This window comes from Ovis aries, chromosome 1, assembly GCF_016772045.2.
Source record: "Ovis aries strain OAR_USU_Benz2616 breed Rambouillet chromosome 1, ARS-UI_Ramb_v3.0, whole genome shotgun sequence".
Classification (NCBI taxonomy): domain Eukaryota; kingdom Metazoa; phylum Chordata; class Mammalia; order Artiodactyla; family Bovidae; genus Ovis; species Ovis aries.
The window spans coordinates 37,996,197-38,011,027 of NC_056054.1; the positions used below are offsets into that span (position 1 = coordinate 37,996,197).

Below are 14,831 nucleotides of genomic sequence, written 5' to 3' on the forward strand. Positions count from 1 at the left end.
GATATTCCCATCTCTTTAAAAATTTTCCACAGTTGTTGTGTCCAAGTCATGTAGTGACTCACATTAATCAATAAATATTCACCATTAGGTATTTTAAACTGTTCAATATATATTTTTAGCATATGACACATTCAAATATTTATGATCTATGTGGATCCTACACAAATATTTTGTTCCAAAACATACAAAGGAATAAAGGCAGGAATTAATTTTCATTTTCAGAACCACATTCAAGCTGTCAAAATTGACCTTTGAAAGCAAGAGTGACAAAATGGCCTTTTTCCCCCCCCAAAAGTAGAAGCTTTCAAATGCAAAATAATGTTATTTAATATAACAATTTTTTCTCTGTTTTCCAATTTTTTTAAATTCTCATACAATGTGCTGCATTTTGTTTCTTTCAGGAATACTGAGTTGTTTCCTGCATATAAAGCTCAGATTGAGAGAGAATTCTGTTAGAGAAAGGATTTTTTTCTTTATGCTTCACAAAATTATGTCCTCAGTCCTCACTAATTTCCCAAAAGGGTTCTAATTGCACCATCAACACAACTGTCAATCCAGTGACCTCTCAGTCCACATTCCCTTTGATTTCTTTACTATTTACTAATAACAATATTCTCTTCTCAAACCTGACCTTCAGTTAGTTTGCTTCCACAGTACTACTACTCCCCATGTTTGCTTTTGTTTCTGGCTGAGCCAGCGCAGCATGCAGATTCTGCACTTCCTCTGCAGTAGAAATGCAGAGTCTTAACCACTGGACCGACAGGCAAGTCCCTGAGTCCATCTTTAATGCCCTATTTCTTCCTAGCATTCAGCACTGTGGACCGACATACAATATTCAAACATCTTTTCTATTCGGACCTCAGAAATTCTATCTATTCTCATGGATTCATTTATTTTCCATGAATACATTTCCCAACTCTAGGTATCTCTCTCTCTCCAGTTAACCTTCTTCCCCTTCTTCCACTGCCACCTGCCATTTCTCCTTTTGATATTCTATAGCCTGTTCAAACTCAACTTATTAAATAACAAATCCATCAAAACCTTACTGCCTCTGCTGGTCCTCCCTTTTACTTTTTCACATTCTCCTCATTTCTGTATATACCTTAATAGCACTACCGTACTTACAGAGGATTCACAAGACTGGCAAAGGGTAATAAGAACCCCAGTTCTAAAGGGAGATCTATCATCATACGATAACCTAGTGTAAGAAAAATTAATTACATGGCTCTCATGTCATAATATAAGAGGTACAGTCTTCCTGTGCTACCTTGAAGTATATATAGGACCTTACCAAGCAGAAAGGTTTAGGGAGGCATTCTAGAAATAATGAAATGGCATTAGGAAAGTATACAGTGGGGTTTCGAAATAAATAATTTTGATTAGAGCCGAGGGTTTGTGTTGGGCAGGAAATGGTTAAACAAGTATTTGGGGGTCAGGTTTTAGAAACCCTGAATACCTGGAAGGGATTTGGATCTTGCTTTGTAGGCTTATGCGCCTCTAATTGGGGTACACATTCTTATGAGGGCACAGCTAAATGACAAATGCAAGTCCATGGGATTAACATGACACATCTCCCACGAATATCACTTTTTTGTTTTAGGAAGGAAATAACTATTTTTATATGAAGTGGATTTATGAAGTAGAAAACAGAATTCATGTGCAATTTTAAGGTAAGATTCTTAGATTTAAGATAAAATCCTAATAAGATTCTAATATCTTTCTCTTTCTCCTGGCCTTTCGCCTCTCTTCATTCCTCAGCTATTTGTAAAGCCTCCTCAGACAACCTTTTTTTGTTGTCTTTGCATTCTTGCATTTCTTTCTTTGGGATGGTTTTGGTCACTGCCTCCTGTGACGCTTCTAAATTCAGTGCTGGAGAAGACTCTCAGAAGACTCTCGAGAGTCCCTTGGACTGAAGATCAAACCAGTCAATCCTAAAGGAAATCAATCCTGAATATTCATTAGAAGGACTCATGCTGAAGATGAAGCTCCAATACTTTGGCCACCTAATGCAAGGAAACAACTCATTTGGAAAAGACCCCGCTGCTGGGAAAGATTGAAGGCAAAAGGAGTAGAGGACAGCAGAGAATGAGGTGGTTAGACAGCATCACCAACTCAACAGACATGAATCTGAGCAAATTCTAGGAGATACTGAAGCACAGGGAAGCCTGGCGTGTTGCCGTCCAGGGAGTGACAAAGAATCAGACATGACTAAGCAACTGAACCACAACAAAGCAAAGATAATCTCACTTCTTTCACAAATATCCTAGTAAACGGAGGCTTTTCTCTGAAACCTTGCAGCATCACTGTCTGGACCCCTTCAACTGGCACTTAGCAATTAAAGACAGAAAAATAAATCTGGCAAATTATAAAACTAAAATAGTGAAAAACAGTAGCAAAAATCCCAAGAGCACCAAAGAGAGCTTATTTACTTGCTTTTAGTGAATTACTACAAAATGTCTATATCAAGAGATTACACTGAACTGGTATAAATTTTACTGAGAACAAGTATATACATTTCTTGTGTCAGGGTTACTTACTGTAGTATAATCTACTTACACACTATCAATCTAGTATCAGCATGTTTTCATGCTTGTACTTTTTCTTCCTAATAGCATAACTCATGGTAATCAATTAACTTATTCATTAATCAAAAATGCATTCATGAATCAGTATTTATTGTGTATCTAATTACTTCCTCATAAAGCACATATTCCACATTCTGTTAGAATAATCAAATATCTTTTTTTCCCCATAAGAACAACAAGCACTGTGCTTATGCATTTACTACTAAGTGATCACACAACACAGTTCTGAAAATGGAAAAGAAAGTAACCAAATGTTGGCCCTTTTATCAAAGTCCAAAGTGTTTTCATGGCAAATCAAACAGGGCAAAATTACTCAACTGGTGTGAAATGTGCAGTTCAAGGTCATGAAAATAAGATTAACAATCTCCCTAGTAAGCCTTTATAAAATGAGGTTTCAACGACATTTTAGAAAATATAAAATCAAGGATTCCATCTCAAACATAAAAACTATTTTTCTAAATTCATATGTGTAATCCCAAGGACAATCATACATCTAACAACATGATTACGTTTATCCGACAAAGCAATAACCTACAACCTAAAAGATTTAAGGCTCCGTTTATCTTTAAATAAGCAACTATGCCTAACACTAATGACTAACTTTTATCGAGCATTTAATATGTGCCAGGTTACTTTCCAACACTTTAATCCAGGGAGATACTGAAGTCTCTCAGTATAATGAGTAAACCAAGAACAAAAAATACATCGGAAACAAGAACTCCATTGCAAAACAAATGCAAACAGAATTTCTAGGAAAATGGTTCTAACAGGCTCCAAGACAACAACTCTACAGTAAGCCAAGTGAGCCTTGAAAACTTCCCCTGCCATACTAACTTATAATTTAGTTGCAAAGGGACTAAGGAAGGTACAAGAGAGGAAATAATCTGATGGATTTTACTGTATTGCAAGAAGCTTTACAGAGATGACAAGTATTTTTTTTTCAAGGTTTATGCAAGTGTATGTATTTTTTTAAGGAAGAGGATATCAGAGTTAAATCTTCACCTTCTACAGCAATCAGTAGGTATTTTAAATTTAAAGAGAATCAAGAAATAGCCATGTTATTTAAAAACAAAGAGTAAAACAACAAAAGAAGGAGCAAAAATTGACAGGCCATAAAGTGACTACTGACAGCAGTGACTGACAATAAAGATTAGACATCAAGGTAGGGAAAGGATGGTTCAAACAAGATGAAGGACCTCTGTTTTTACCTTTAAGCCTGATGGCACAAACTCTAAGTACACTCATATAATTTGTTTAAAATCTATATATGCAAATAAATTTTAAAAGATAAATAGGAAAATGAAAGAAAAGACCCTTCAAAGTCCCCAATTTTCATTTCCCCTGTCTCTGAAATAATCCAAGTAGAAGAAAGAAAGATACACACAAGTTAGGAATGTTTTACATGAGAGTCATATACTAGATAAGAGATAGGGTTGATAACATCTAAGTTGTTCAATACCAACCATGGCTCACTTCTTTATTCCATGTTCTTTTAAGTAGTCACACACACACACACACACACACACACACACACATATATATATATATATATATATATACACATACACACACACATATATCTATATATAATAAAATATATATAAAATTTATAGGCTGGATGAAACACAAGCTGGAATCACGACTGCCAGGAGAAATATCAATAACCTCAGATATGCAGATGACACCACCCTTATGGCAGAAAGTGAAGAGGAGCTAAAAAGCCTCTTGATGAAAGTGAAAGAGGAGAGTGAAAAAGTTGACTTAAAACTCAACATTCAGAAATCTAAGATCATGGCATCCGGTCCCATCACTTCATGGCAAATAGATGGGGAAACAGTGCAAACAGTGACAGACTTTATTTTGGGGGGCTCCAAAATCACTGCAGATGGTGACTGCAGCCATGAAATTAAAAGACACTTGCTCCTTGGAAGAAAAGTTATGAGAAATCTAGACAGCATATTAAAAAGCAGAGACATTACTTTGCCAACAAAGGTCCGTCTAGTCAAGGCTATGGTTTTTCAAGTGGTCATGTATGGATGTGAGAGTTGGACTATAAAGAAGGCTAAGTGCCAAAGAATTGATGCTTTTGAACTGTGGTGTTGGAGAAGACTCTTGAGAGTCCCTTGGACTGCAAGGAGATCCAACCAGTCCATCCTAAAGGAAACCAGTCCTGACTGTTCATTGGAAGGACTGATGCTGAAGCTGAAACTCCAATACTTTGGCCACCTGATGTGAAGAACTGACTCATTTGAAAAGACCCTGATGTTGGGAAAGATTGAAGGCAGGAGGAAAAGGGAACGACAGAGGATGAGATGGTTGGATGGCATCACTGACTCAACGGACATGAGTTTGCGTAAACACCAGGAGTTGGCAATGGACAGGGAGGCCTGGTGTGCTGCAGTCCATGGGGTCACAAAGAGTCAGACACAACTGAGCAACTTAACTGAACTGAACTGAAAACTTATAGGAGAATATTTGTATCACTTGTTTCTTTTTTTTTCTAAACCTGTTTTCTTTTTTTTTACACGTTTCTTTTAAAAGCAGTATATATATCATTTACCTTATATTCCAGGAGTTTTACTCACATTAAATGCCAAGCACATGCAACAGTTTGTGCTCCATACCCTCACAAAAGAAGATAGGTATTATCATCCCCACATTTGAATAAAACTGAGTGCCAATAAACTAAGTCATTTGTTCTATGCTACTAAACAGTAAACAGTGGAGTCAGATATCGTACCCATATCTGTGCGACTCTAAATCCCATTCATAATACTATACAGTGTCGTGTTTCTTAACACATTTAATAAGTATTACTGTGTACTTTCCACCTGCTAGCACACTATTCTATATGCTGGAGATAAAGTGGTAAACAAATAGACAAGCCCTTGCCTTTTACAATAATTACATTCATGTAACAATTCAATACATATTGTAATGCCAGATAATGATAAATATAAGGAAGGATAGAAGCTGGAGGAGAGAAGCAATGGATCTTTTAGGCAGGGTGATGAGAATGACCTTTAAGTAGATAGATATATGACTGAATAAGGAATCAAGTCATGTGATGATCTGGAGCAAAACACAACAGGCAAAGAGAAGAAAAAAATAAAAAAATCTTGGGCAGAATTTTGTTTATTCAAGGATGACCTAAAAGGCCATTGAGGCTAAAATGAGCAAGATAGAGATTAGTAGGATATGAAGTTAAAGAAAGGCAAGAGCTAGATCATATAGTCTTACAGTCTTCATTATTTTTCTGCTTAAAATAGAAGACATTGGAGGACTTTAAGACACAGGACCAAATGATCTGATTTATATCTTTTAAAAATCTCTCTGACTACAATGTTGAGAACTGACTGAGGCATGGGTAGAAGTAAGAAGATCAAATATAAAAATGTACACAAAATTCTAGATCAGCAGCCATCCAGTATTCTAGTATCTAGTTCTATTGATTATCAACCATTTGAAATGCAGCGCATCTGAATTGAAACGTGCTTTAAGTATAAAATACACACCAGATTTTGAAGATAAAGGAGTGGCAAAAAGCAAAAGAATTTTTGACATTTACTATATGGTATAATAATACTATCTTAGATATACTGGATTAAATAACCTATGATTATAATTAATTTCACTTGTCTATTGTTTTAGCGTAGAAACTATAAAATTGAAAATTACAAATGTGGCTCCCATTATATTTCTGTTTGACAGTGCTGATCTGGATGGTGACAAGTAGAATTTCAAAGGTGGAGGAGGTAAGGAGCATTAGATTTGGGATTCATTTTGAAGCAGAGCCTACAAAACTTCTTGGAGGAGTAAATGTGAGGAATACAAAAGAAGAGAAATCATTTTGATTCTAAACATTTTGCCTCAGGAATTGGGTACGTGGTGAAATATACTAACGTGAGGAATTGAGGCAGAAACTTGTGTCTGAGGTGCCCTGCTGGATATCACAACAGACATGTCAAGTCCTGGTCTCAGCATTCACAACCAAAGGGAGCCTCATTCATACAAAGAACATGTAAATGGTACCCCTGGAGTTATGCAGCGTTCAGTCTAAAATCCTATCCAACCACCTCATGTCAAGTATTCTGAGTAATACAGAGAGTGAAAGTGAAGTCACTCAGTCAAGTCCGACTCTTTGCAACCCCATGGACTATAGCCTACCAGGCTCCTCAGTCCATGGAATTTTTCAGGCAAGAGTACTGGAGTGGGTTGCCATTTCCTTCTCCAGGGGATGTTATAATATAGAATTATATCAATTATAGAATATAATTGAATATATTAATTATTAGAACATAGTACAGGTACATACATTTAATTCATGTGTAATGTTAGATTCTGCTAATAAGAACATCTGAGGAAATACAGTAACTAGAAGTTCAAATGTTTTAACCTAGCAACCCACAATTCAAATGCTAGCTCCAACACAGGTGTGAACTCTCTCTCTCAGTTTATTCACTTCTAAAATGAAGGTAATACCTACCTCAAGCTATGAGGATTAAATAAGATAAAGTATGTTAGGTAATTAACAGACCTATTACACAGTAAGAGCTAAATGCATTATAGCTATTAGTAAAATCATGAAGAAATGAAATAAGTAGCAAAGCTACAAAGGATTTTGCAAGACTTTCATTGTATATTAATATTAGAACATACTGGACCTTACTTCAGGAATTCTCCAAAATTAAAACGCATTACCTGTAAGTAGTGTTTGGAACGTAGACATCCCTTGCAGGAAACTCCAAAATTTCTCTAGTAGGTCTAACTCTGCTGTCAGGGTAAAGCTTCACTTGAAGCAGCTCTGGGGTCAGGCAGTAATGAGGATTTTCAGGTGCAGGAGAAATGTCTATCTTCAGCTGAGCTGCATACAAAAATACATTATAAAAACAACACGTCATACAGAGTGAAGTAATTCAGAAGAAGAAAAAACAAGTATCCTGTATTAATGCATGTGTATGGAATCTAGAAAGATGGTAATAGATGAGCCTGTTTGCAGGGCAGGAACAGACATGCAGTCATAGAGAACAGACACGTGACGTGGAAGAGGCAGTAGGGAAGGAGAGGGTGAAACGAACTGAGAGAACTGAACTGACATAAACTACCATGTGTAAACACATAGTGGGAACCTGCTATATAACACAGAGAACTTAGCCCGGTGCTCTGTGATAGTGGTGGTCGGAGGGAAGGAGGCTCAAAAGGGCAAGGATATATGCACACACAGCTGATTCACACTGTTGTACAGGAGAAGCTAACACAACACTGTATAGCAACTGTACTCCAATTAAAAAATTTAAATAAAATAAAAAATAATAATAATAACAACCTCATGCTGAAGAATTTTTGGAAGGATTTAAATCCTATTTCTTCAAGAAGCCTGGAAAGAAACCAAAATTGCTACCACCTCAGACCTCTAAATTATTTCATCATATCAAATCTCAAACTACTAACACAGATATAAAAAGATAAAATAATAAATGCTTACTGAATGAATGAATGGAAAGGAAGGAAGAGGCAAAGGAGAAGAAAAAAAAACACAGGAATCTTATAGGGAAACAAGCCAACATTTCAAAGATTAAATGATTCAGCTTAAACTTTTGTGCACATGCTCAGTCATGTCCAACTCTTAAGAGACCCTAGGGACGATAGCCCTCCAGCTCTGTCCATGGGGTTCTCCAAGCAAGAATACTGGAGTGGGTTGCCATGCCCGCCTCCAGGGGGTCTTCCTGACTCAGGGATCAAACCCACATTTCCTGTGTCTCCTGCATTTCCACTGGGCCACAGGAGAAGTGCCAGTTTAAACAAAACTTGGTTGTTCACTCGCTCAGTCATGTCTGACCCTTTGCGACCCCATGGACAGCAGAACGCCAGGCTTCCCTGTCCTTCACCATCTCCCGGAATTTGCTCAAACTTGATAGACTTCAAAATAGTTTTACTCTGGAATACTTTGCTCTGATCACAATATAAACCTATTTCTGAATATCTACCATTACATGTATTTTTCTTCCCTCTAGAAAATAATTTTAAGCCACAATATTATTCATTATTCTCATTTCAGTACTCAAATTATCAAAGGTACTGAATCCTGCATCCAAACTGTTAGACTACATGAGAGTAGGACAGTAAAATGAAGGAGACTGACAGGTATTGAGCACAAAAGACATACGGTCAGATATGAGAAAAAAAGAACACATTGTCACAAAAAATACAGTTTTTAATGATAATAGCTGTCATCATGTCTACACAAAAATGTTTAAATACCCGTAATAGGTCTTAGTCGCCGTAAAACAGAAGATGGCCTTCTCATATCAGCAAGGAACTTGTACAGATCTTCATCACTTAAGCGATCTCCTTCCTAATATTAAAAATAGAGGAAAAAGTATTTGATCAAAAAAATATAGTACACTGAAAATAAATTTATATTGCCTGTTAATTAATCCTGCCCCTCTTCCTTCAATTTAGTCTGAATGAAAAGTTAAATTAACACAATTATGTTTAAAATTAAATATGCTGAATTATTTTCTTTCTATGCTTTTAAGTTGTATTAAGCTATAATATTGCTATCTACGTTTTAACTTTATAGATTTACAGCCCATTACCTATGTTTATAAGGTACTACAGGGCATTCCAAAATATAGAAAAATCAATGCAAGTTAGAAGCAGATGAAGAAAAACATGAATATAGACAGAAAAGACATATATGTGTGTATATATATACATATATATCTAAATAACAGTCTTTAAATTTGTTCCACTTGCATTTTCATTTGTCTTTGCACGTTTATATTGCCAAATTTCTTAAAAGCAAAATACGGAGCACTGGCTAAATTTGAAAATGAAAAGAAAGAAATAACAAAAAACTACACTTAAAAAACCATAACTATCCTGATAATATGACTAAAAAGAAAACTCTAAAAGGACCTCAGTCAATGGGAAGACACACACAAAAAACAAGACCAGGTCTAATTAACAAAGAATTTCCAATTTACTGTAATTTTTTTCTTACAGTTAAAATAGGCAGCGATTGACTTTTTTCTTTAAGAGTCAGTCTTTAGATTTTATTAATCCAAACCTCCTGCATTTGACATCTTATTTTTTTAATGCATAGTTCATATAGTATCTTTTTATCTTATTTGGTAATAAATATATTTAAGGCTCCTTTATTACTGTGAGTTCACCTGAGCCAAATCCCAGTAGTTCACTATTGTATTCTAAGCAGAATACAGAATTGATCTTCTTTTATCCCATTATTTTAAATAGTGATTTTTACCTTCTAAGTGGTTAGAGACTTTTGTTAATACTTGTATAAATGGTTTTTAGCTTTACTGAGTTATAGTTAGAGAATTTGACTTCATGAAGATCTTTTCAGTGACCTAATATATGACTAAACTATTGTAAATGTTCTATCAGTCACTGAAACAGTATATTCTCTCCTTTTGAGTATAGAAATTAGTACAGATCTTTAAACGGCCCTTATTTAGAATACATTCAGATTATCTCAAGACTCACTCATTTCTGTCTACTTAACTTGTTAAACCAATTATATTAATGACTTCCATTCTTTTTACTCCGTTTCCATACCTTTTGCTGCATGGGACATAATACCCTTCCCTAGAGTTGGCCATGTGACTTGTTCTAACCAGTAAACAAACATGTTATAGAGACTTGAAAAATGCTTGCAAAAGTAAGCTTGCTTCCTCTCTGGAACTTGTCACTGCCATAAGAACACGACCCAGCTGGCCTGCTAGATGTTAAGAGTGAGCAACATGTAAAAAGTCTGAATCATTTCAGTCTTCCCAGCAGAAGTTCTAGATCAAGTGACTCTTATCAATCTCCAAACACATGAATAAGCCAGGCTGACACTCATTCCTCCACACTGCCTGTTCACTGCTATGTGCTCCTGAAGCAACATATAACTACTATACCTGTCAACAACAGAACAAATATCCTTATAATGCATGGATTTAATTTTTGGTTTTAAATCTTTCTACATTTCTAATCATGTTGGCCTGACACATTTCAAATCTGTACATAAACACTCCTGATAACTGTATCAAATCATGGACAGTAATCACTCATCAGTTAGAAAAACAAAATGAGAAAAAAAGTTGCCTTCTGTACCTTATTTAGGAGAAATTGTACCTTCAGTTCTACTTTATTAAACTTGTAATATCTGCTTTTTTACTTAATTTGCACTTGCCTGATACACAATATTCAAGCTATTTATAAAAATGCTTATAAAAGTCATACATGTTAAGCTAAAAATTACAGAACTGTACAAAAGTTAAATGTAAGTGCTTTCCATTTCTCCATATATCCAGAAACCATCATTTTTTAAGTTTTTTATAATTACTTTGTTCCAGTTTCCAGTTACTAGTCTTCAATAGGGTTCTGTAGATGATGAATGCTCAAAAAATATGTATTGGATAAGTAGGTAGGTGGGTGGATTGATGCTCAGTACATGGTGAATGCTCAAAAAGCATCTGTTGAATCAACAGGTGGGTGGGTGGTTGGATGACTTGTTGATTTAAGATTACAACAGTAGTTCAATAATAAAGTAGGCTGAATTAAACCAAAAAGGAACTGAGGAAATAGTGGCAGAAGTGGAACACCAGTTGAAGAAGGAAAAAGAGAAATGTTATAGCTACAAGTAAACAAGTAACAAGTACATCTACTGCCCTCTTTCCACAGCTAAGTTTGGCCTATTACCTCATCCAAGTAACACTATGGCATTTTCTAGACTCTTTCTTGCACTATTACCACAATAAGAAGACCCTTACCACTTCAGACACTTCTCACTGGCTTTGTTCTCCACTTGAGTCTCTCAGAGCAGCTGCCTGTGAATGCTGCTGATACACAACTGTGAAAAGGGCTTCAAGCAGGTGCTGCTGCTGCTTAGTTGCTTCAGTCGTGTCCGACTCTGTGCAACCCCACAGACAGCAGCCCACCAGGCTCCCCTGTCCCTGGGATTCTCCAGGCAAGAACACTGGAGTGGGTTGCCATTTCCTTCTCCAATGCATGAAAGTGAAAAGCCAAAGTGAAGTCACTCAGTCATGTCCAACTCTTCACGACCCCTGGACTGCAGCCCACCAGGCTCCTCCATCCACGGGATTTTCCAGGCAAGCGTACTGGAGTGGGGTGCCATTGCCTTCTCCGTCAAATAGGTTACTACCTGTCAAATCACAACACAACCTGCCCTAAACACCTTGCCCTCTCAAGTTACAAGGTGTCACTAAGCCAGGATTTTCTCTTCCTATTTAGAGTAACACCTCAGTAGGAGAATTTTGAGACAATACTTAGCCCTTTCCTTTAATCTGCTCCAAAATATATGCATGGTACCCTTCGACAGTGTGTCACCCAAATACAAATTTTCTCCCATTCTTATTATAGTTCTGGTTATCTGGTTACTTTAGACAGACTTTCAAAATTTTCTGATCTTAATTCAGAGTATAAAATTCATTTTACATCAAAATCCAGTAGCATACACATCACATAAGGACATACAGACAGGTATGCACACACGTAAAACTCAGAGGGAAAAAAGCCTACTGAAACTTAACTTCATGAAGTGCAATGCACTATTAATTTTTTATTCAACTTGTTTCATTTTTTTAAGCTGAGTGTTATTTACTAAATTTATTTTACCATTAATGGATCATGACCAGTATTTGAAAACTACTGATCTGACTCACAAGTTGAAGTACAGAAAATATACTTGCAAAGAACAAAATATCTTCGATCAAGAACTGTTTAGACTTATAAACTCACCTATAAAAATAATTCTAGCACAAAAATAAACTACTAGAGCCTGAAACTTCTATTCTATATACCATGGATGTGCTATTTCAGGTTAAAAAAAACTTGGGTGGTGAGGATAGACATAATCCCACCAAGTTTAATTGACTAAGAAAATTCATAAACCATCAATGCTTAAGAAAAGTTAAAATATTAAAATTAAGAAACAGGATACAGATACAGATGACTGATTTTGAAGCATTACTAGTCAACATCAACATTTAAATAAATATGATAAAACAACAGGTATAAAATTAATTATTTTTTCTTATAAAAACAACAGGTATTTCCTTATACTTTTTATTTTTATTCTTAATGCTTTTTAACTTCTTGAAAGCACAATCAATTATTACATATACATGTGCTACTTGGACAATTATGATTTTTCTGGAGTCAAGAAAAATTTATGTGCAAGTAGCCCCCTAGAATTCCTCCATGACAGAACAATACCTGCTTAAAAAAATTTGTTACTGTGAGAGTAGCAGGTCGAAAGCTGGTCAAGTTACAAGCATCATCTCCACTTGTTGTCCTTTCAAGTGATCTTCTTCCAACAATACTAGAATTCCTCCTCTCGGACCAAGACCCCTTTCGTTCTACCAAGGAAAAAAAAGCAAGATATTCATTTCCATGATATTTAAAATGTATCAGCTTTACAAACACAGGAAAATATCTACTAAAGTTGAAAACTGTCCCTTCAGCATACTGATTACAGTAGAAAAATTTAACTTCTGGAGAGATCTGTAAGGAAACATTTCACCTAAATCTCTGGGTTTGCTCTTAAAACTTCTCCAGTGTAAAATAAACCACTACCACGTAAAGATTATGCAAATAACCAAAGATGAGCTATGAAAAGCACTTAGAGAGGCACTACATATTTACTAGAAAATATTCACATAATGTAAATTTTAGTCACCTTATAATGGCCCCACAGTCTTAGCACTTGAGTTTGAAACAGATATGATAACTTGCATTCAAAGTCTTTGCAAGATAAACTTATTATTCAAAACCAATAGAGCAACTATGTTGAAGATCAACAAGGAAACAGAAAACAAACAAAGCTATACACAAACTAGATCAAAAAGTTATCTACAGTCTATATACTACACTAAGCAAAAGCATAATATAGATTCTTCTCAAGCACACACAGGAAATTCTCCAAGACAAGACTATTTACACTAAGCTATAGAACAAAATACAATAAATTCCAAGTGACTGAAATCATCTAAGATATGTTTTCCAAGAGTAACAGAAATTAACCTATAAATCAATCACAAAAGAAAATCTGGGAAATTCAAAAGCATGTGGAAATTAAACAGTACACTTCTGAATAACTGACAATCAAAGACAAAATAACAAGGGAAATTAAAAAACACTTAAGATATAGGAAAATGAAAATATAAAATCCCCAAACATTTAATATATCAATAAGGAAGCTCTCATATGGAAATTTATAGTTGCAAATGTTTATATTAAAAAAGAAAGGTCTCTAATCAGTAATTTAAATTTACATCTTAGGAAACCAGGAAAAGAAGAGAAAGCTAAATCCAAAGCAAACATTAGAAAGGGTATCAAAAAAGACAACAGTTGAATGGAAATAAATGAAATATAAACTAAGAAAACAACAGGCAAAAAAAAAAAAATCATTGAAACCAAACATGGATTCTTCAAAAAGATAACATTTTTAAAACTTTAAAGTGATGAAGAAAAAATACATAAAAAGGACTCAAATTACTTAAATCAGGAATGAAAGAGGGAACAGCACTACAAATCTTAGAGAGAAAAAGGATTATATTAAAATACTACAAATACCTGTAGGTCAACAGTTAGATTAGACAACAATAAGACAATCTGAATGAAATGAGTATTTTTCTAGAAAGATATGCATTACTGAAACTGACTCAAGAAGGGAGACAAAATATGAACAGATCTAAAATAAAAGATTTAGTTAGTAAAGAAAATACTTACCACAAAGAAATGACCAAGCCAAAATGGCTTGACTACTGAAAACTTTCAAACTTTCAATAAAAAATTAACACCAGCTGTTTACAAACTCTTCCAAAAACAGAAATAAGAATTTACAATTCATTTCTATGACACCAGTATTATCCTGATACCAAAATCAGAGATTACAAGGAAGAAAAACTATATACCAGTATCCCTCAGGAACATATTAATAGAAGCAAAATCACTATACAAAATACTAGGAAACAGGTTCTAAATAAACACCTATAAAAATTATTAACATATATCATGACCAAGTCGGACTTCTCCCAGAAATTTATTAGTTTAACATCCAAAACCAATCAATTGATGCAATACACCATACAAAAAGACTACAGGACAAAAACCAGACAAGTCATCTCAATAAAAGCAGAGAACGCATTTTATTAATATAAAATCCAATATTCTTCCCTGATAAAAACACTCAAAAAGTTAGGACTAGAAAGAAAC

At 35.0% G+C, this 14,831-nt stretch overlaps 1 protein-coding gene across 10 annotated transcripts in view; it reads right to left on the reverse strand.

Annotated features, from left to right (window-relative positions):
- The window catches only part of DOCK7 (dedicator of cytokinesis 7), a 188,017-nt gene that overhangs the window by 117,146 nt on the left and 56,040 nt on the right, over window positions 1–14,831 (reverse strand). For all 10 annotated transcript variants that reach the window (XM_060410347.1, XM_015092015.4, XM_060410312.1 and 7 more), the window contains exons 12-14: window positions 12,831–12,973; window positions 8,847–8,940; window positions 7,287–7,449 (exon numbers count right to left, since the gene is read on the reverse strand). In XM_060410347.1, coding sequence (XP_060266330.1) covers window positions 7,287–7,449; window positions 8,847–8,940; window positions 12,831–12,973 — 400 coding nt within the window. The remainder of the gene's footprint in view (window positions 1–7,286; window positions 7,450–8,846; window positions 8,941–12,830; window positions 12,974–14,831) is intronic.